The following is a 23,574-nucleotide window of genomic DNA, read 5'->3' on the forward strand; positions in this document are numbered from 1 at the left end:
CCCACCCTCCCACCTCTACACACACACACACACACACACACACACACACACGCACATGCAAACCTCCTGCACATTCCTGTTGTATTTGGCTGAGGGTATAGAACCCAGCACAAGTGAGGTGGTCTCCCCGGACAGGAGCAGCCCTCACGGGATCTTCACAAGCCCTCCTTGGGGGCCCTCCCGGGGATGACGCTGTTCTCTGCATAGGGAGGGGCCGGTCAGCCTTGAGAAAGAAGGCCAGCATTTGTGACACCACTGGCTCTTATACTCACATGCATATCACTCTTCTAAAAGAAATGACCACAACACCACTCTTCTCAAAGAAAACTACCTCGTCTCTACATTCCTGTTTAAGGACCTGTTTAGAAACATTGGGGTCTCCTGGTTCTAAACCCTGAGACGCCATCCCCTTTGGGGCAAGGAGGTGGCAGAGTCTGTGGCCAAATGTTCCTGAAGGGCATCTCTGCCTGCCTCCCCACACCCAACACCTCCCCCCACGGAGTAACCACATAGAGCATGGTGAACACACACACACACACACACGTCTCTCTCAAGACAGAGTAAATATATATTTAACATATTCAGTTTCTTATTGATTTTACAAAAAGAGGACAAGCATCCATGAGTCTCTCCTTGTTGATACTCTTCTGGAAGCAGTATCATGGAATGGAAAAACAGGAAATGCCAGAAGATTTTTGGATAAGCTGAAAGGGCCACCGAATCATTCTTTCCAGCTAGATGGCAATTTTCATCTAGGTAAAACTCTTTCCTGTGCTTCTACTACACCATTCACAAAGTTTTCCACAGTGCCCTGTAAATGGCAGGTGCTCCATAAATGCCTGTGGACTGAAAACTCATGGAATCAAAGGTTACATGCCCTCGTTCGTGCATATGTGAAATCTGCCATGTGCTGGCCCTGGCTGGCTATTTAAGAAACCAGATGAATAAGGTCTGGTGCCCACATGAAACTCACACTCTAAAGGAATTGAAAGACCTGTCCGAGGCATTCTGCTGTGGGATAACTTAGCCTGATGGTATGGGCAGAATTTAGGGCCCAATCCTAGGAGTTCAGTAACTGAGAGATTTCAGAACTTGAATTAGAATTTTAGAGAATCCCAGAAATTAGAAGTTTCTTCCAAAATGCCATAGGCTGCTAAGAGCCAGCCATCTGCTAGTGAGGGCCCTGTTGCCCTGATCAGGGTGGGCCCTTCAGTGGCAGAGTTAGGATCAGGCCCAGTACTCCTGGCTGTCAAGATGTGAGCAAATGTTGGTGCCAGCTTTGACAGGTTTATTCAAACACTTGTGTCTGTCTGTGTTCCTCCTCTCCCAGCCGCTCCTTCCAGGGTCTGAACGCCAGGTGCAGGCTCTCCTGAGCAGGTATGGCCCTGGGAAGCTGTACCAGGTGACAAGCAACATCAGTGGGACTGGGACTCTGGACCTGACTCTGCCTCGGGGCCAAATCGTGGCCATCCTTCAAAACAAGGACACCAAAGGCAACAGCGGTCGCTGGCTGGTGGACACCGGGGGTACGTGGGCCTTTGTGAGCCCTTCTTCTCCTTCTGGGAAAACTACGCCACAGAAGCCAGTGCAGAGACCTGGGCACTTTTGTGGGCCAAAGTCTGGCTGTGCATTCCAGGATGGGAGTAGGCACAGGTGACACACACAGGGCTCAGGGCACAGTCAGCTTAGAGTGACTCCATGGAGTGTGAAAAGCCAACAGGAGGAATTCAGGCATTCATTGCAGGGTCTATCATGAATCACCTATAGTGTGCTGGGCACTGAGCATATAAGACAAGGCCCCTGCCTGGAGGGCCTTGCAGACCACTGGGGTCAACAGGGCTGTATGGAGAGAACTCCAGGACCACCCTGAAAGATGGAGATGGGCACAGAGATAGAATGCTTGGACCCTGGCTATACTGCCAGAAGTCTGATGTGCAGAATGAGGGGAGCGATCATCCTGCCCACTCCATACTGGTCATGGCCTTGGGAAGTGCTGCTGAGGTCTGGGTGCCCCAGTGTAACTGGGTTGGAGGGAAGTGGCACCATGAATCCAGGTGAGATGGCCCAGGAGGGCATCTTCCGAAGAGGGGTGTGTGACCCACAAGATGAGGGGTGCCTGAGATTATTGTCAGGGGATCCACAGACAGTTTTTCCCCCTTCAGACAGTGTATTATAATTGTTACTTAAGCATTTTAATGTGTATTAGAAAAAATATAAGCAGTCCATAATTCCATGATTATAATCATATTATTGTATAGTACTACATTAAGTTTTAAAAAGTGATTCAACTAAAAAATTAAGAAAGCGGTACAAATCAGACAGAAATCATGAAATAGCACTTCCATGACTTAAGGTGGGAACAACAGAACGGGTATTAAGCAAGCCCCCCGAGGCCAAGAGGACTGGATTTGGATTCCAGCTCCACCACTTTGCGGACTGTGTGATCTCAGGGAAGTCATGGAGCCAGTCTGAGCTCGGCTGGTTCAACGTAAAATGGAGAGGATAGTATTACCGGCTGCCCTCAAGAGCTGATGTGAAGACTATGTAATCAAATGCTTGCTCTGTAGTTTGGCACGCCCTCAGGAAGTGATAGCCATTCATAATGACAGCAATCAGAACAGCACGGGACTAGTTGCTAAACACAAAGGAACTGGGGTCATGTGGAGAGGAGAAAGGCAGTCTCTGCCTCCTGGGAAAGGCAGTCCTGGGGAGAGGAAGCAGCTCTTGCTCTGGGCAGACACCAGAGAGGCATGGGAGCTGGTGGCTCCATCAGGCGAGCAGTTTTCATGCCAGTCCGGAGACAAACTTTTAGCCTCTATCATAGCTGATCAAAGGGAGTGGTCTGTCCAGTAGGGAATGAGCCCCCCATCACTGGGGTGTGTGAGCAGAAGCCAGAAACGGTGAGTGTGGGGCAGGGGGGTTCAGGGTTCCTAGATGACCTTTTGGTTCTCTTGGGTGTCGAGAAGCTGTGTTGGCGACATTTATATCCATTGATTTTCTCCCTCATTAAAAGGGACGGGAAGGTGGCCCGCAGCCTGCTAACCTTCTGCATGCTCCCTAGGACATCGTGGGTATGTGCCGGCTGGGAAACTGCAGCTGTACCATGTGGTCCCCAGTGCAGAGGAGCTCCGAAGGCAGGCGGGGCTGAACAAAGACCCGCGATGTCTAACACCGGAGCCCAGCCCAGCTCCAGCGCCCTCTATTCCCACCATGAACCAGGTGAGTATGGGAGAGGGCTGGGGGCTTGCCTCCCATCAGCCATCCGGACTGTGGCTTGGATTTTCCTTCTCTCTCAAAGTCTATGCCCCTCCTGTCTGGTGGGGCTGCCACTCTGTGAGACCAAGGCCTTGATCAATGGCCATGCCAGTGTCCCAGCCAGGAGTGGGACCTGAAGAAAGGGGCCTCCCACCCCTACGACAGCAACCACAGAGAACTAACCCCTCATTCCCCATCAGCAGGGCAAGTGAGATTCATTAATTAATTAATTCATTCATTCATTCAATATTTGCCCAGCACTGTACTAGATGAGAGATACAGTGATGAGCAAAACTAAATCATGGTCTTTGCTTTCCTCAAACTTCTAATCTGAGAGTAGGGAAAACAGTGATTAATAAAATAATTTCATGACTAACTGAAGTTAAAGTTAATAGTAGAGATAAGTACCAGAGCCCTAGGTGTGGAGAGGTCCAGGAAAGGTTTTGCTGAGAAGAATGGTGCTTTTTCTCAAACAGGAAGGGAGAGAGGCAATTAATTGGATAAAGAGAGTGTACTGGGGTGCAGATGGAAAGAGCTCTGCAGAAAAGGCCCAGTGACAGGAGAGGGCAGGAGGTGTATGAGGAACTGAATGAAGCCAGTGTGGCTGGAGAAGAAAGGGGACAGACTGGAGTGTCATGCTGCTGGAGAGGTGGGCAGGGACAGGCCAGCAGGGCCTTGTGGCCTTGACGAGGGTGTCAGTCTCAATCTTTCTCTGAAGAGCAATGGGCAGCATGTGTATGCATGTTCATGGCGGCATTATTCATTGCAGCCAAAAAGTAGAAACAACCCACAGGCCCATCAACATGAATGGATAAACACGATGCGAGCTCTTCGTACAATGGAATATTATTCAGCCATAGAGACGAATGAAGCACCGGTACATGCTGCAGCGTGGACAAGCCTTGAACACATGCTGCTAAGTGAACAAAATCAGATGCAAAAAGCCACATAGGATTCCATTATGTGGATGTCCAGAATAGGCAAATCTGTAGAGATAGAAGGTGGATAAGTGGCAGGGGCTGGGGGTGGGAGGTGGGGAATGGGGACTGCTAACTGGTGTGAGGTTTCTTTTTGGGGGTGATGAAAATGTTCTGGAATTAGCTAGTGGGGAAGGTTGCATGTATCTGCAAATATACTAAAAGCCTCTGAATTGTACACTTTAAAAGGGTGAGTATTATAGAATGTGAATTATATCTGAAAAATAAAGTGTTTGGAAGCCATTAAGGGATTTGGCTTTGCAGGGATGGAGTCCATGAGCGGGGAAGAAGTTCAGTGGGATGTTGGAAGGATGGGATGAGACAGTAAAGCCGGGATGCATGTACTGTGAACCTCCCTCAATGGAGGCTGCTCTCACAATGATCAGCAGTTGAGGGTGATGGGGGGTGCACCACAGGGGAAGCAGGAGCAACAGAAAGGATCTGGACAGACTTGGATGTCTCGGGCCAGGGTGGCTGGAGGAGCCTGCCGCAGGCTGTGAGTGCTGCATAGGTGTCTGGGAACCCTCTGCTCTAGCGCTTGTGCCACACCCACCGGGAAGGCTGTCAGGCCAGCATCCTTCAGCAGTAGCCAGAAGTAAAACACCAGGGGCTACAAACGACCCACCAGAGCCCCACTGGAGGGCCTGACCACCCAGCTCAGCCTCTGCCCCGGTGCCTCTGGGGAAAGGAATGAGGTTGCCCCCGCTGCCCATCTCCAGTCAATGGGGGTGGTGTCTCAGGGAATCCCCATCCAGGGGCTCATTTGGGTGAGCTCAGCTGTCTATCTGCCCAAGCATATCAGCTGCTTCCTCTGGGACTCTGCAGGACTTGCCCCGGATCATCCCAGCCCTTCCATGGTGCTTAATGTTCCTGAGGCCTGATCATCAGTAATGACAGTAATGGTCAAACAAACAAACAAAAAACCGAAGCAGCCTGCATTTATTGAGCCCTTGCTATGTATGTATCAGGCACTGTGTAAAACCCTACACATGTATTCCTTCATGAAATTCTCTCAGTGACCTGAAGGGGATGGGACCATTCCCTCCATTTTGCAGATGGTAAAACAGGCTCAGAGAGGTTAAATATTAGCCTAATAAATGCCCTCCTCGCCAATTGTTTTCTCTAGTTCAGTCTTTCTTTCTTTCTTTCTTTTTTTCTTTCTTTCTTTCTTTCTTTCTTTCTTTCTTTCTTTCTCTCTTTCTCTCTTTCTTTCTCTCTCTTTCTCTCTTTCTTTCTCTCTTTCTTTCTTTCTTTCTTCCTTCCTTCTTTCCTTCCTTTCTTTTTTTTTTTTTCGGGGTCTGGCTCTGTGGCCCAGGCTGGAGTGCAGTGCCATGATCTCGGCTTACTGCAGCCTCAACCTCCCAGGCTCAAGCAATTCTCCCACTTCAGCCTCCTGAGTAGCTGGGATTACAGGCATGAGCCACCACACCTGGCCCAGTTCTATACTCTTCCGTAAAAAGTAAACAACTTGCCCAAATCCTTGTCTCCACTTTCAGCTGGGAAACTGGCCTGAGCAGCTCAAACTGTTAGATCTGGAGAGGGAGAGGGTGCTGAGTCTGCTCAGTGATGTGGAATCAAAAATACCTGTTTGGAGGTCAGACAGGCCTAGATTCACTGCTGTGCAATTTTGAGTAAGTTCCTTGACTTCGCTGAGCCTCACTTTTCTTATCTGACGAATGGAGCAAATAGAATGATAGAATTATTGTGAAAACCCAAACCCAGCAGAGTGCTAGGACAGTGCCAGTCACATAGTATGGGCTGTGGTACTAGCAGTTGCAGTCATTGCCTTTAGCACAAAAGATGTACTTGGGAGGTGACGAGCATCCAGCAATGGGGACGAGAGCCAGGTGGATGGGAACAGGATAAATAGCCTCTCTGGATCCAGTCTGTCTACCTTCTCACCCTGACCATTTCTGTGTCACTCCCCATGTGTTTCAGGTCATAGCCGCGTACCCTTTTGTGGCCAGAAGCAGCCATGAAGTAAGCCTGCAGGCAGGCCAGCCCGTGACCATCCTGGAGGCCCAGGACAAGAAGGGGAACCCCGAGTGGAGCCTGGTGGAAGTGAATGGACAGAGGGGTTATGTGCCTTCTGGCTTCCTGGCCAGGGGCCCAAGCCCAGTTTTGTGGGGCTGGAGTCTGCCCTCTTAGGGTATCCTCCTTGGAGCCCACACTGCAAGTGATGGGGGAGGCTTAGAGGCTCTGACCCTGGAGGGAAAAGAAGCAAAGGAAAGGTGGAGGCGGAAGGGAGACCAGGCCAGGGTGGGTGAAGCGCATTCAGGAGGCAGCCAGAAGACGTGGGCGGGCCTCGCAGAGTGCTTGGTGTGGCGGGGGCACAGGAGGCTCCAGCCAGGACCGCTCATTATGTCTGCACGAAGAACTCATTCCGACGTGGGGTCACAATGCATTTGGACAGCAGGTCACAGCTGATTGGCCAGGACTCTCCATAGCTTACGGCCAGTCTTAGCTGTACCTCCATCCAGGCCTGCCTGTGGGCGTGGGTCACACGGGATAATGTTACCTGCATGCTGTGTGGTTGCAGGAAGCGGGTTCTGGAGGAGTCTAGAACTGCCTGGTCAGACAGTTCACTTCCTACACATGGTATCAGGAGACATCATAACCAGTGAGTCAGCTTTTATTTCTCTATGCTGGAAGCTGAGTTTATCTTGGGCAGTGACCCACTGGGAGCCCTCTCAAGTGGGGAAGCCGTGGATTTATCGGTGTAGCAGAGAGGTTCCCAAGACTCTTGACTGGTCCTGGGAGTGGATGTGACCAAGTCATAGTTCTGGAATGTGTGTGGGCAAATTCAGAGGCTGTTCCAGAGAAGAGGGGATTTTGATACTGTGTTAGGTGGGGTGTGTGAGGCTGTTGGCAGCGGGTGAACAGCTACTGCTGTGTTCTCTGGACTAGGGAACAAAGGGGTATCTAAATCATAGAGGAAACTCTGGGAAGGCGGTGATAAGGCCGGGTGGGTGGGGAGGTTACGGAATGGCTTGCTTTCCTGTTTCTGGATAGAAGGGGAGCCAGGGGGAACCCCCGGTGGTTTCAGGTGGCCCCTGAGGTCCTGGAGGCAACCGTGGATGTGATGCAATTGGCTGTGGGACCTTAGATGTAGGACACAACTTCAGTGTTCCCATCCAGAAAGACCTAACTCACAGGGTTGTGCTGGGAATGACGTGGGGCTAAGCATGCAGAACTCCCTGTAAACTGTGAAGTGTGATACAAATGTAAATGACAGCAGTGATCTCGGGGAGGCCCCCGCCATGCTGCCCTCCCCCACGCCCATGCCTGTGGCAGCAAACCTTGTTCATCAGTATAGCTTTCTTTCCTGTAACCCAGGCTCTACCTTGGGGGGCTTCTCAGTACTGCATTCTGTGTAGCCAGCCTCTTCAACTTGGTAAGTGAGCCACCCCATTCTAGAACCTGGAAATTGGAGCCCCTCAAAAACAGTTCCTGTTCAAGGAGGACTGAGCCGCTGGGGCAATGTTGGGTGCAGTGCGGGGCCACTGCTTGGGGTTGTCATGTCTAGGCTGTTGCTCTGGGCAGAGATAAATTGCAAGACTCACAGAAATGGGAAAATGTGACCAAGTGTGATCTTATACAACTGACAAAGTTTGTAAGCAACCCAAGTTAGAATGTGCGCCAGACAGGAGGTAGTTTAGCTATATTTCCAGGAACATGTCTGTGTTATAACCATAGTGCCTAAGCAGCGAGCTCTGGTTTTTGAAGGGCTTTTAAGAAATATATACATGTCTGTGTCAGACAGTCTATAACTTGCCTCCTCTGGGCCTGTTAAAGCATGAAGATGGCATGATACAAGAGAAATGCAAGCCCTACAATTCCTTTCTCAGCAGCGAATTCACTTTAGAGGATGCTCTTGACTCATTCTGTCTGCTCTTTCCTGCTCAGATTTCTGATAAAAATAGAGAGCATAGGGGAACAGAAAATGAAATAGGAAACCCACTCGTGGGCTCCACAGATACCTACTGAGGGCCTACTGTGTGCTAGAATTGTAGCTCAGGGGTTCTCAGTGTAGCTGCTCACTGAAGTTACCATGGTAGGTTTCAACTGGCAGAATCCAGGCTCCGTCCCACCCAGAGATTCTGATGAAATTGGTTTAGGGTGTGGCTCGGGCCTCAGGAATTCAGAAAGCTTCCCAGGTGCTTCTAATGTGCAGCCAGGGTTAAGGACCTCTATCCTAGACACAAAGTATTGAAGAGATAGACCTGGTGCCAGAGATGGCCATGAGCTGTAAGCTAGGATGTGCCCCAACTGAGCTCTGCACTAGCTAGTTCAAACAGGTGCTTTAGAGGCAGTGTGAAAGGGGACAGCCTGTTCTGCCAGGTCTCAGAATGTATATTTATTAAGTGCCATTAAAAGGGACCTGAACGAAATTGGATGTCTTGTAGGCATAAGGGAGGAAAACAAAATATACTTGGAACCAAGTCTATGTCATGAAGGGAAAATAAAAATGTATTCAGTAGCATGTGGGTTTTGGTTTCTCACAGACCAGGGGATAAGATTAAAAGTCACTGAAGAGTGGGAAAATGCATATTGAGAAGATGAGAATGGCCTGTATTTTCTCCAGGGGAATCTGTGTAATGTGCCTTTTCCCTCTCCAAATGCCAAGAACCATGGCACTGTGTCTTATTTATTTCACTGTTGGGCTGTCACATACTAAACTTGCAAAGATATTTGCCTATGAACTGAACAAGATTTCCAGGAGTTGAAGTCTGGTTCACAAAGGTACCCCTTGCCTCCCGTGATGAAATGAGAACTCTTAAACCCCTCAGGCCCCAACTCAGTTGTGGAGATGAGGACAAGATTACAATATCAAAAAAAAAGATGAATGAATTCTTGGTTAATATGACGATCCCCAGCTCAACGAGTAACTGATGTGAACTGCCGGGAATAAAGGACTTCAAAGATGGAAAGTCTCTGGAATTTGTGTGACTCTAACCATTGGGTAGCCAGATGCCCCGCTGTGCCATTTGTTTGCTAGACACTTGCTGTATATAAAAATGACATCTTGTTTGCTCAGGTGTCCATTTAATGGACACCCTTTATGCCTCAGGGGGCTAGACTGAGCTGCTGGGGGATACAGAAAGAAATCAGACAGATGAGGCCCGGTCTTCCCAATCCCAGTCTCTAAGGGAGGCAGATGAGGCAACCATCAATTACATGCTGTGTAAGTGTCAGGATGAAGTAATGGCAGGTGCCACGCAAGCCAGGGAAGAGGCCTGCCTCTGTCTCAGACTTGGAGGCCAAGGAAGGCTTCCTGGAAGAGGTGATATCCAAGCTGAGGCCCAGTGAGTGGTTAGGTGAAGATGGCAGAGAGAGAACATTTGGAGGCCCAGAGGTGCAGCAAACATGGCAAGGAGCCTTGGATTTTATTCTGAGGGCAGTGGGGGAGGCATGAAAGGGTTTGAAGCAGAGGAGTGATGTGCTCAGGGTTGTACTTTGGGAAGATCACTAGGCTCTGACTGTGTGCCTGTTGTGCCCACAGGCAACTGCATGCTCCTTGAGGCTGAGAACTTCTGATTCATCCCAGAATCTCCCTAAGCCTTTGTCATGTGCCTCAAGTACTGGATGTTCAATACATATTGCTTAGTAAGCATCCCAGAGAGGATAGGAACACCAAAGCCTTGCCTTCAAGGACTCTCCTGGCTGACTAGAGAGTCAGACATCAAGCAGTTATCTGGCCCTACAGGAAAAGATGCCCTCAGCCCCAGAGGGGTGCTATGGACCAGGCATATAGGTGCTCAGACAAGGGAGAGATTTGGGAAGGCTGAGGTGGCCAGGGGCAGTTTCCTGATGAAGGTGGTGCAGGTGCTGGGCCTTGTGGGATACGTAAGATTGGAGAGAGCAATCCGGCTGGGTGTGATGGGTCACACCTGTAATCCCAGCACTTTGGGAGGGCAAGGCAGGTGGATCACTTGAGGTCAGGAATTTGAGACCATCCTGGCCAACATGGTGAAACCCTGTCTCTACTAAAAATACAAAAAATTAGCCGGGCATGGCGGCGTGCACCTGTAATCCCAGCTACTCAGGAGGCTCTGGTAGGAGAATTGCTTGAAACCGGGAGGCAGAGGTTGCCATGAGCCGAGATCACGGCGCCATTGCACACCAGCCTGGGTGACGAAGCAAGACTCTTGTCTCAAAAAACTAAAAATAAAAATAAAGCAATCCTATGGGATTACTCTGTCCTCTACAGGACAGAGGCCTTGCCAGGCCTGGGAGGCAGCGTGGTGGCATGAAAAGGCCCAGCACTTGGCCTTAGAAACTCTAAGTCCACACCAGGCCCCGGTTCCTCATGCCTGTGGTCCCAGCTACCCAGGATGATTTGAGCCCAGGAGGTCGAGGCTGCAGTGAGCTGTGATTGCGGCACTACACTCCAGTCTGGGTGACAGAGGGAGACCTTGTTTTTATTTATTTATTTATTTGAAAAAAAAGAAGAAAAAGAAAAAATCTGAGTCCAAGACCTACTTGGCCATAGGCAAGCAGCAAATGCCTTGACTATGGATGGACCATGTTTTCTATTTATGAAGACATCTGCTGATGGCCCCCAGGCTGCTGCTCTGTCCTCCCACTCAGACTCAAAAGTACTCACTGCAGAGTTCTGGCCCGTCTCAAGGGATCCCTGGCCCCCTCCACCAGGACTTAACTTCTAACATGAAAGAGTCATTTTAAGGCCTCTTGTGGAAGGACAGAGCCTAAAATGCCCTGGGCTGGGGCAAAGGAAAGAGCTGGATTCCACTCCTGGCAACATCATGGAATCTGGGATCCTGAATGATTTATTCACTTAACTTTGCTCATTTTTTTTCTTATCTATAATTTCCCAACTTACCTTTTCTGTTTTCTCATCTGTAAAATGGATACAATAATTCCTGTTCTCCCAGGGTTGGTAAAAGGATTAAATAAGAGACAATCAGTGTGCCTGGTGGTAGATATATCAGGAATATCACTGATATGCATTGATGGCACAGGAGAACTGTGACCACCAGGTGGCAGCAGGGCTCTTCCGATCAGCTAAGGGACGGCTGGGAAGCGCCTTTGGGATCAATCCGAAATGCTCATGGTGCCAGGCAGTTAGTGGAGATGAGAGGAAGGGCCAAGTGAAAGGCATTAGGGGGTGGTGGGGACTGTGTTGACCAGAGCATGCACACTCGGTCTAAAAAGCTGTAGCTTCTTGGCTCCAACCAACCGTTCCCACATCAGAAGGAGGGTGCCGTGGTACCATTCTGATATTTCAAGAGAAGCCACCAGGAGCCAGAGGTTTTGTTTTTATTTATTATTATTATTATTATTATTATTATTATTATTATTATTATTTGAGACAGAGTCTCACTCTGTCTTACCCAGGCTGGAGTGCATGCAGTGGCACGATCTCGGCTCACTGCAGCCTCCGCCTCCCAGGTTGAAGCAATTCTCCTGTCTCAGCCTCCCGAGTAGCTGGGATTGCAGACATGTGCCACCACACCTGGCTAATTTTGTATTTTTAGCAGAGATGGGGTTTCACCATGTTAGCCAGGCTGGTCTCAAACTCCTGACCTCAGGTGATCCACTCGCCTCGGCCTCACAAAGTGCTGGGAATACAGGTGAGCCACCGCGCCTGGCCTATTTTAATTTTTTGATGTGACATCTTCCATGTGGAGATCGCATGGTCCACAACAGTTTGCCTCCTTGTATATTCTGCCTGAATGTGGTTGAGTGTTCTTGGTGGAGATCTTCTCTGAAGAATTACTTTCGTACTTTGTATTTCCTGTGAAATCCCTTTCTGCGTCCTCACTTTAATCATCCTTTCATCAGACATTAATTTCCCTTCCTTAGATCTCTGGGAAGCATTGTTTCCTTTGTTAATGTTATTATTGTTGTTATTGTCTTCAAATTTTTATTGTTGGTCATATTTTCTGACCCACTGGACAGGCTCCCCATAATACTAGCATACAAGGTTCTTTGGAGAATTAAATGAGATGCTGACATAAACCACTTAGCCAAGCATCCAGCTCATTAGTGCCCAGTAAACCTACTTGTCATTATCATAGGACTTCCAAGGAGATGCACGAAGTTTAGAGGAAGGTTTGCAGGGCCTGTCTGCCTCCCTCTATGTGGGATGCTGATGAAGCCACTCTCCTATGTAGAAGGCTCCTTGTCCTGGGTCCTGAGGGCTTAGCTGGGGTTGGGCACAGCTCTTCACTCAAGGGCTGCTGTCACACCCTACAGGCATTCCTGGGGCTTTCCTTCCTCTCCCATCTCTGGTGCTGCCAAGCTGGGGCAGTGCTCGTGGGCACAAGCACCCGAGGGTCTCCCCGCCTCTCTCCAGCCATAAGGTGTTCTGGCATCCACTGCATCTGCACAAGGACAAGCCAGGCAGGTAATCGGGCAATAAGCAGGCACACTGGATACTGATGGAGCAGTTCCTGTGGTCATAGGCTCAGGGCGCTTTGCAGCCAGGAGCATCCTTTCAGGTGTTTCCAGGGGATGCAGCAGCTTTTGGGGCCCAAGAGTCTGCTGGAGGCTTCAGTAGTCGCTTAGGGAGTGAAAAGAAGTGGGGACCAGGTTTGTCCTCATAGACTGTCACTTATGACTGGGCTCAGGAGCACTAGCTGCTGGCGTTCAGTTAATCCTGGAGGTCTCAGGCAGGACATCTCAGGGTGCTTCTGGGTTCCCCATCTTGGGCCTGTCTGCCTGTCATTGGTCCTCCAGGGTCTGGATATCCTCAGGGCCTGTGAGTGAAAACTGAGTTGTAAGCAGCAGCTGCCGGTTTGGGACAGCCCTGACCCTCAGGCAGACTGGGCCGGGGGAAACCCAGGACTGGCGCCCTCCCATCCTGAGCAGCTCCTATCTCCAGAGGTGGGTCGTTTGCTCGCTTGCCGCCATGTTTTTTCCCTGCCCTGCTCTGCTCTGTGCTGGGGGAACTCCATTTCCCCGGCTCCCCTCCCCTCTGGTTGCCTGGTAGGTTTGGCCAATGGGAGGCACTGGCAGGTGGGAGAAATGCCTCAGTTTCCCCCCTCTCTGCTTCAGGTAGCATCTCTGCCAGTGGCCGGTCTCCTCCGTGGTCCCAGCTCCCACTGGACAGCCCCTCCCTCCTGGTCCCAGGTCCCATCAGAGAGGCCTGGCTGTGCTTCCAGTTTCTGTCTGGTGACGCCAGATCCTAGACACTAGGATCTTCCCTGCATCCCTCCAGTGGAGGGGTTGTAATGTCTTTTTGCTATTGTTCATCTCTGGGGTGCTTCTCAGATCTTTCACCTGTGTAACCTACTCCCTAGAATGAATTCCTTCTGTTTCTTTTTTTAAAATTTTTAGATGGAGTCTCGCTCTGTCACCCAGGCTGGAGTGCAGGGGCATGATCTCTGCTTACTGCAACCTCCAGCCCCTAGGTTCAAGCAGTTCTCCTGCCTTGGCCTCCTGAGTAGCTGGGATTACAGGCATCCGCCGCCATGCCTGGCTAATTTTTGTATTTTTAGTAGAGACAGGGTTTCACCATGTTGGCTGGGTTGGTCTCGAATTCCTGACATCAGGTGATCCAACCACCTAGGCCTCCCAAAGTGCAAAGATTACAGGTGTGAGCCACCGCACTCAGCCCAAATTCCTTCTGTTCTAATGCATAGAGTAGTTTCTGCTTTCTGACTGGGCAGCAAAATACCACTCAGAAGCCAGGGCTGCAGGGAGGGGCTGGGTCTTAGTGCTATGGGATCCCTGGCACATCCCTGGTACATGGTCCCTCAGGCAGCCCAGCCCTTGGGGAACAATGGAAACCATCTCTAGGTCTATCCGCACCTTCCCTGGTTCAGGGGGCTGTCAGCCCTTCCTACATGGAGCTCTTGGAATGTCTTCAGTCCCAGAAGAGCTGAGCTGGTCGTGCTCCAGGATCAGTGGCTGTGGTAGTCTGCTGAGCTGCCCCAGTCTTGGCCAGCTGAGACCATTACTGCCAGGCCCAGAGCAGACAAACACAGAGGAAATCCAAGAGCACTGTGTCAGCGCAGAGCCAGGCTTTGGGGAAGGGCCAGGCCCTACAGCCCTGGTGGAGGGGAGGAGGAAACACAATTTTCCAGCCATGATGCCTCAGCAGCATGTGTCTGGCCCCGACTCAGAAGGGGGCAGTGAGCCCCAGGTTTGGGAAATGGGAAGTGGGATGGGGCTTCTGGCCAGGGCAGAGGCTGCTGGTCTTGGGGTCTCAGGGCTCCTGGGCACATCAGTAGAGCCTCTGGCATGGGAATAGAGCAGCACGTTAATAGCAATAACTGCAGCCTCTATTCACTACTCACAGGGCTGTTTGAGATTAAACGAGGGAATCCACTTTACAGGACTAATTCAATGCCTGGCACATAGGAAGCTCCCAAGAGCTGCAAGCTAAAAGATCAAACACAAGTCTCAACAGCAGCCAGCTGCCATGGGCCTCACGCTATTGGGCTGTCATGAGACTAGTGGTCTGGATGGAGCCCCAGGCCTCTCCCCTGGGGCAGGGCTGGAGCTGGGGACACAGATCCAGCTAGAAGAGGGCCGAGTCAGGTGAAGGATCACGGGAGTTGGGAGGGCATGGTGATCCTGGGGCACACTCCCCAGGGATGTGGGGGAGGCAGCAGGTGTCCAGCAGGCAGTTGGAGCCACCATGGGACATGGGAATGGGCATTTCCTAGTGTCCAGGCAGGTCAGAGGTCAGAGCCAGGTCAGACTGCGGGCAGCAGGGTTTCAATCTTTGGTTGGGGTTCAAGCACTAAGCTCTGGGAAAGGAGAGATCAGGCCGATGAAAGATACAGAGATCATAGCGGGAGGCAGCATTGAGAACTGGGCACAGGGTTACAGTATGACTGTCAGTGCAAGGGACTTCGTATTGGGCTCTGGTGGCTGCCCTAGAGCTGCTTAAAACCCTCCCATTTGAGGACAAGATGGTCTTAGGGAGCAATGTGGGGCCAGACTTGGGAGAGGGTCTCAGGATGAAGAGGTGGGGGTGGTAGCCAGAAGGCCAGACTTCCCATGCAAAATGCCCTCGTTCAAATCCTGTCCCCACACTCACTAGCTGTGTGGCCGCCTTCAAACAAGTTGCTAATCTCTCTGAAGCCTCACTTACCTCCTTGTGGGCAAATCAGGAAAGAGTCCTGCCTACGGTGTTGTTGGGATGTCGACACAGGATACATCATGGGAGACTTTTGGCACTCTGTCTGGCACATAAAAGTGCTTAATAACAAATTGATCCTTGGCCACACAGGCAGTTTTGATCCCTCCCACCCCCTTCCCCGTATTTCTTCCAAGTGTTGCAGGCAGCGATCCCACACTCACACCCGCTGTGCCTTCAGCTCTCTCCCTAATGCCCATGGCTCTGACCCTTCACCGCCGGGAATTCTGAAAAATACCCCATGGCTGCGTGAGTTCTTTCAAAACTGAAAGCAAGTAGATGTCTTAAGAGGCCAAAGGTTGTTCCCCTGGGAACGTAACTGTAACCATGTCCTCAAATACTCTCTGGTGATCAGTCGGCCATCTTGAGTTACTGCAGTCTCCAGGCGCCTCCCTGGTCTGTGATGGTGCGGTTGCAGCTGATTGGCCGGGGTGTGGGAGTGCACCTTCCCCCTACTTTTTTGTTTTTTAATTTTTTAATCATCTTTCTAAATGCTTTTATTTCCATTTTTCATCCTCCCTGCTCCCCAAAAATGTCATGGGTCAGAACAGCAACCATAAAATACAAACACAGACCAGGTGCGGTGGTTCACACCTAAAGTCTCAGCACTTTGAGAGGCCAAGACGGGAGGATTGCTTGAGTCCAGGAGTTCGAGACCAGCCTGGGCAACATGGTGAAACCCCGTCTCTACAAAAAAATACAAAAATTAGCTGGGCATGGTGGCACATGCCTTTGGTACCAGCTACTCGGGAGGCTGAGGCAGGAGGATCACTTGAGCCTGCTGAGGCTGCAGTGAGCTGAGATCTCACCACTGCACTCCAGTTTGGGCGACAGAGTGAGAAAAAAAAAAAGAATACAAACACATTCATACACTCACACACACACACAATTGGAAAAATCTCAACATCCATCCCCTTCTTTTTACACACCCCCATCCCACCTCCCACACCAGATTCCAGGGTGTGGCACTCCCCTTTGGAGCAATGTGCCCCCACTCCCACCTTGAAAATCACAGCTACCAGCCAAAAGCACGTTGTCCAGATTTACTTTCTGTCATTTATGATGTGGGTATAATTTTTTTTTGTTTTTCTTAATGGATAACAATATGCATGTAATACATTATTTTTAATAAAATTGGATATTAAATTTAAATTATATAATCCTGCCCCCAAAATTTGGTCACATTTCTTTAGCCCCCTGTAAGGTGCAACATCAACAATAAACACCTGCCCTGCAACTTGCAGCTTGCAAACACCTAACCTGCAATTTACTAAAAGGGGAAGATGACGGGAAGAGAGGCTTTGGGTCACTCTTCCCATAGTCTTCCCCTCTTAATAAACAGTGTCGGTCATCCACACAATTGTTCCCACCAGAAACCTGGGCCTCATCCCTGATTCCTCTCTTCTTCTCAGCCCTTCACATTCAATCCTTTCATTTTCCCTCCCAAACCTACCTGAAATTGGTCCACTTCTGCTCCACCTCCACCCTCTCCGCAACTTCATCCATCATCTCTTGTCTGGACTCCTGACGGTCTCTGCTCCCACCTCAGCCCTCACCCACAACCCACTCTCCATAGAGTAGCAAAGTGATCCTTCAAAATAGGAAATTGGAGAATGTCAGTGCTCTGCTGAAAACCAAAACCCAAACTCTTTACTCTGAACTAAGAGGTCCTAACTGTCCCACTCACCTTGCACAACCCTCCCCTTGGTCACCATATGAGGGCCACACTTGCTCTGTCTCTATTTCTCAGTGACTCTTAACTAAGCTTATCCCTGACTCAGGGCCTTTGCACTGCAGTGCCTGTTCCCTTCCCCGGAATGCTCTTCCCCCAGATCTGCCCATGGCCAGTTTTCCTATGCCATGCAGCATAAATGTCAGCTCCTGAGTGACGCCTTCGCTGACCACTCAATCTAGTGGCCTCCAGCCCTCCCCATTTCACCCTTCACCACTCACTATTGTATCGCACTGTCTTATTTTCTTTTTTTTATTAAAATAAAACCTTTTTTTTTTTTGAGACAGCGTTTTGCTCTCACCCAGGCTGGAGTGCAGTGGTGCAATTTCAGTTCACTACAACCTCTGCCTTTTGGGCTTAAGTGATTCTCCCACCTCAGCCTCCCAAATAGCTGTACCAGCATGCCCGGCTAATTTTTGTATTTTTTGTAGAGATGGGGTTTCATCGTATTGGCCAAGCTGGTCTCAAGCTCCTGAGCTCAATCAATCTGCCCACCTTGACCTCCCAAAGTGCTGGGATTATAGGTGTGAGCCACTGTGCCCGGTCCTGTCTTATTTTCATTACAGAACACATCACTCCTTGTTTCCTTGTTTGTGTATTTGTTTACTGTCTGGCTCACTCATGAGAAAGTAAGCTCCTCAAAGTCAGGGTCTTTATCCTTCTTATTCAATGCAACATTTTGGGACCATACTTATACTAAAAAATTATTCACTGTTTGTCTGAAATTCACATTTTACTAGCTGCCCTGCATTTTTTTTTTCTTTCTTTTTTTTTTTTTTGAGACGGAGTCTTGCTCTGTCACCCGGGCTGGAGTGCAGTGGCGCGATCTCGGCTCACTGCAAGCTCCGCCTCCCGGGTTCACGCCATTCTCCTGCCTCAGCCTCTCCGAGTAGCTGGGACTACAGGAGCCCGCCACCACGCCCGGCTAATTTTTTTGTATTTTTAGTAGAGACGGGGTTTCACCGTGGTCTCGATCTCCTGACCTCGTGATCTGCCCGCCTCGGCCTCCCAAAGTGCTGGGATTACAAGAGTGAGCCACCGCCCCCGGCCACTGCCCTGCATTTTATCTGGCAACCCTACTTGAGGCCCGCGGTCTCACATCTTGGGGACATGGGCCCAAGAGAATGAAGCTGGCATGTGAAGAGGAGAGAAGAGACAAGATACCTTAGTGGAGAGAGACAGAGAGGACACAAGGAAGACAGAGTGTCAGGGAAAGAGAGAGAAGGAGAGAACATAGAGAATGAGTGGGATTGAATAAAGGTGATGCCGAGAGAGAATGCGGGACAGAAACAGACAAAAACAAGAAAGAGTAATAGAATAAGATAGGGTCAGAGAGACAGAGAGAAATTGTGAGAGGCAGAGAAAGACCAAGAGAAAGAGGCACAGGGATGCCAACAGGCCCCTCTGATAGTGTTCAAGTCCCATAGTTCAGTGACCCAAGCTCAGCTTCACCCCTGCTTTTTCTGTAGTTTGTTTACAGGCACCAATAGACTCCCCTTTTGCTTAAGAATAATAGCCAACATCTCTTGAATTTTTGTGCATGCCAGGCTGGGGCCAGGAGCTTCGGGTGACTGTCTCCTTTATGCCGTCCCCTCACAACGATCCTGTGTGATTCCCTCTGCAGAGGAAGAACTGAGGAACAGTTCTTTAAATAACATGCCCAAGGTTTCGGAGATGCTAGGCAGCAGAGCTGGGATCCAAACCCACGCAGTTAGTTGCCAAAGCATTTGACCGCCACGTGGGGTCATTGTCAGTTGCAACTAAGGAGGTCCTGAGTGGCAGTTGGGTAGAGCCGATTCAGCAGAGAGGCTGGCTCACACTGGGATGGTGACCTCAGACCCTCAAGAGGCAGATTGGCATGATGTTGGGAAAGTTCTTTACCTTCTCGGAGCCTCAACTTCCTCTTCTGTAAAATGGAGCTGATACTAACAGTACCTATGTCCTAGGGTTGATTGATATGTAGGTTAAGTGACTGACTGAGACACACACACACACACACACACACACACACACACACACACAGCAGTTACATCAAGTAAGAATTTAAAAATACAGACATTTTCATGATCTTCTGTTCATCTCTGACACCCAGCACAGGATCTGGCATAAAGCCAGTGCTTACGTTACCTTGATGGGTGATGATGAGACTGGAGAATATTAATGAGAATCCTAATGATCATTTATTCAACAGCTACTACATACCAGGCATTGTGCTAAGCACCTTACAGGCATCTTTCAGTCAATCTCCACAACAGCCTTGTCAATGTAGGTATTGTTATCCCCATTTTACAGAAGAGAAAACTGAGGTCCTGTGAAATCAATTGACCAGAAAGGCCACAGAGGGAAATCCAGAGCTAAGATCTCAACCCCAGTCCATAAGGAAAGGACACCAGCTCAGTGACTGTGTTTGCTTTAATGCAGCAGGGAAGTGGATGGATTGCACTGAGATGTTTTCCTGTGGGCTGAGGTTTTCTCTTTTTTTCTTTCTTCGTGTGTATGTGTGTGTGTGTGCGTGTGTGTGTGTGCGTGATAGAGTTTCACTCTGTTGCCCAGGCTGGAGTACAGTGGCATGATCTTAGCTCACTACAACCTCGAACTCCTGGGCTCAGGGATTCTCCTACTTCAGCCTCCCAAGTAGCTAGGACTACAGATGTGCCACCACACTCAGCTAATTTTTTATTTTTTGTAGAGAAGGGGTCTCATTTTGCTGCCCAGGCTGGTCTTGAACTTCTGGCCTCAAAAGATGCCCTTGCCTCTGCTGGGATTACAGGCATGAGTCACTACTGCTGGCCTGGGCTGAGTTTTGACTGCTTACCATTCTCTTCATGTCCCTTACAGATGCCTTGTGTGCACACTTTTTAATGCACTGTCATCTCACTAGATGGCTATAACGAGTCCCATCCTATGACGGAGGCCCAGAGACCGAGGGACTTGCCAAGGGCTACCCAGGAATTAAGAACAGAGCAGGTTCTGAACTCAGCTTTGTCTGATTGGAAGTCTAGTCTGTCCACTGTACCCAACTGTCTGAACTACAGGGAGCCCCAGCAGAGCATGACATCCCTCAGATCTCTCGAAAGCACTCACTTTTCATCATGCCCACTGCCAACAAACACCCCACATTAGGGTCCATGAGTGTGCATCTCTTATCCTACAATAGCCTCTCAAGGCATCTCCAGCTCAGTTCCTCCTGCCTTCCCTCTTTTCTTCGAAAGGTCACCACCAGGGCCAGCTTTCAGAAGCACAGATTTCACTGTGTCACTCCTTCCAAGGCTTTATGGTCCGACCTCTGTTTATTAGTCCCCTCCCAGCCCTACTTGAACTCTCTGCCCTGGCTGAGCTGAAGTTTCTCTATTGCTCTCTCTGACATGTGCTCTTTCATCCTCCCCACTCTCCTTCACCCCTGCTAAACTGTCCTTCAAATCTCAGTGACAGGTCACTTCCTCCAGGAAGTCCTCCTTGCTTGGTTCAGGTGCTCTTTCTGTATAGCTTTCTACTCAGGTCCTTCTCCCTCTCTGTTGAGGTTGCTGTTTTACTGTTTTACTTGAGGGTCTCTCCCACTGAGTCAGCTTCATGAGGACAGAGTCCATGTCTCTCTTGTTCACATGTCATCCCCAGAGCCTGGCACCACGTCTACTACGTGGTTGGTACTCAGTGAAAAGCTGTTGAATAAATGAACAAGTACACAAATGAGGATTCCATTATTATTATGATGATGATTTACATTCAGCATCAAGCTCAGTTTGCTGCCACATAGTAGGCTCCCAGAGACATATGCTGAATGGATGATGGAGGAATGAACAAATGAATTAAAAACATGGCTCAGCCTCCACACCCCACCACCATTTGCTCACTTCTTAGCTTGCAGGCCTCTCTCAACTGCAGCATGTCTTGCAGAATAAAAGGGATTGCAACTCCTTGTTTGAATGCTGTGGGGTTTTAAGTAGAAAGAAATACTCCTGCTTTGACAAGAAGAATCTCAGGTAAAAGAGGATTTTCTTGCTGATGAAGGGAGGAGGGAGAGTTGGGGCCTCAGCCCCATTTCTGGATGGCCTCAATTGGCCCTGAACTGACTAATAAAGTGTGAAATTGACTTTATCCTCCACCACATCTCCCCAGCCAACGTATTCCTGTAGCATCTCCCTCTGCTACAACTGATGTAGCACTGTCGCCATCCCCTCCGTCACTGGCAGGCAGGCAGGTCATTACCACCCACGCAGCCCCAGGGCCCAGCAGCTCTGCAGAGCCCAGGAAGTCATTTGGCCTCAGGCCAAGATAGGCTTTCAAAGCCAGAAGCATCTGACGGACGTGGCATGTCTGAATGTCTGATGCACCTTCTAAGCCAGCCACCGGCTCTTTTTGTCCCCATTTACTCCTCTGGCACTGGCTCACTGACTTCTAAGATGCGGGTGGGGGCTGCAGTGGGTGACAGCATTGGGTGAGTTCTTTGAGCCTCACCCTGGCCAGTTGCACCAAATGCAGGGCTGAAGAATCAGACCCAAAGGGGTTTGAGAAAGCAATGCAATCAGAGAATTGGAGCTTTGCAAAGGTGGCAGCTCAGGGAGCCCCTGAGGTGTCTTAAGGGCTACTTGGGAGATGATAGGAGGCCCCCAAGGCCCTCTTTCTACCAGGACAGGGCCATTTTTTTAGTCTATTTTATTTATTCCCTAGTTTAAGATTTCCCAGGAGGAAGGAGAGTCTATAGCCCCAATGAGGCCTAAAACCAGTGATCTATCCAGCAGTCATTCCCAGCCTTGCCTGGGAATCAGAATTAACTGCATGACTTGGTGAGAAATGCAGATGCTGAGCCCTGTAGCATTTTTATCTGCTCAGAACCTATTTCCTCTTCCCCCAAGGATAGCTTCCATGTTCTCTTGAGAGCCATACCTACCGCACACATCAACCATGTGGTGTGAGTGAAGACCCTGCTTGGTCCCTCGAAACTCCAGGCACAAGCATTTTCCTAGGCCTGGCCAGTCACAGAGTGATCAGTCCAGAGGCTGGAGTGGCAGCTCCCAGAATTTTGTTAAGGCTGTAAAGGAAGAGAGGTTCTCTTTTCTCAGAGACTTTAGGCTTTTGGCTGGTGGCTGTCATCTTGGAACTGGTGGCTAAGAATGAAGCCAACAAACAGGCAAACCATGACAAAGGATGAGAGAGGGGGAGAGAGAGTAAGAGAGAGAGAGAGACTGAAAGAAACAGAGGCAGACAGACACATCTGGTGTCATGTTATGAGCACCTGGATTCGGGCGTGCCTGAAGTTTATACACCTGGTTTATTCAGGTACATGAGCCAATAAATTTATTTTTGTTTTGTTTTATTTTTTGCTTCACCCAGTTTTACTTGACATGTGTTTCTGCTACTTGCCACTGTAAGAGTCCTGACTAATACACAGAACCTTTCTCAGATCTATTTAGTTGTGATCTCCATGGATGGAGTCTGAGAATCTGTATTTCTCAAAAAGCTTCTCAGGAAATGCTGATAAAGTTTCACCCCTTCATCAGTCATCGTTTGGGCATCATTGAGATCCTGGTCTAATGAAGTACAGACAAAAGTGATCCTTCTGTAAATGGCCATTATGATAAAAGTGATCTTTCTGTAAATGGCCATTATGATACTGTAATTGCAGGTCAGATACCCTACACACAGTGATATGGTTTGAATCTGTGTCTCTGCCCAAATCTCATGTTGAATTGTAATACCCAGTGCTGGAGGTGGGACCTGGTGGGAGGTGACTGGATCATTGGGGTGGTTTCTCATGAATGATTTAGCACCATCCCCTGATGCTGTCCTTATGATAGTGAGTGAGTTCTTGTGAGATCTGTTTGTTTAAAAGTGCATAGTACCTCCCTCCTTGCTCTCTTCCTCCTGCTTCAACCCTGTAAAATGTGCCTGCTTCTCCTTTGCCTTCTGCCACAATTGCAAGTTTCCTGAGGCCTCCCCAGAAGCAGAAGTCACTATGCTTCTTGTACAGTCTGCAGAACCATGAGCCAATTAAACCTCATTTCTTTATAAATTACCCAGTCTCAGGTATTTCTTTATAGCAATACCAGAACAGACTAATACACATAGACTCAATCCTCACAGCAGCCTGATGAAGTACAGGTTATTCTTCCCATTTTACAGATGGAGAAACTGAGGCTTAGCAAGAAGAATGAATGTGTTCAAAGGCACTGTATTAGTCCATTTTCATGCTGCTGATAAAGACATACCTGAGACTGGGTAATTTACAAAAGAAAGAGGTTTAATTGGACTTACAGTTCCACATGGCTGGGGAAGTCTCACAATCATGGTGGAAGGCAAGGGGGAGCAAGTCACATCTTACGTGGATGGCGACAGGCAAAAAAAGAGCTTGTGCATAAAAACTCCTGTTTTTGAAACTGTCAGATCTCATGAGACTTATTCACTATCACAAGAACATCACGAGAAAGACCTGCCCCCATGATTCAATTACCTCCCACTGGGTCCCTCCCATAACACATGGGAATTTAAGATGAGATTTT

General features: G+C 49.3%; 1 protein-coding gene across 3 annotated transcripts in view; it reads left to right on the forward strand.

Annotated features, from left to right (window-relative positions):
- Positions 1–9,170, forward strand: part of ARHGEF37 (Rho guanine nucleotide exchange factor 37) — a 53,987-nt gene extending 44,817 nt beyond the window's left edge. For 2 of the 3 annotated variants that reach the window (XM_032158328.2, XM_032158327.2), the window contains 3 exons: positions 1,331–1,526; positions 3,062–3,219; positions 6,171–9,170. In XM_032158328.2, coding sequence (XP_032014219.1) covers positions 1,331–1,526; positions 3,062–3,219; positions 6,171–6,380 — 564 coding nt within the window. In that variant the 3' untranslated portion in view covers positions 6,381–9,170. Of the gene's footprint in view, positions 1–1,330; positions 1,527–3,013; positions 3,220–6,170 lie in introns of those variants that run through there. The other variant, XM_032158330.2, reaches the window with a different exon arrangement.
- Positions 9,171–23,574: the final 14,404 nt, after the last annotated feature.

This window comes from Hylobates moloch, unplaced genomic scaffold (assembly GCF_009828535.3).
Source record: "Hylobates moloch isolate HMO894 unplaced genomic scaffold, HMol_V3 SCAFFOLD_6, whole genome shotgun sequence".
Classification (NCBI taxonomy): Eukaryota; Metazoa; Chordata; class Mammalia; order Primates; family Hylobatidae; genus Hylobates; species Hylobates moloch.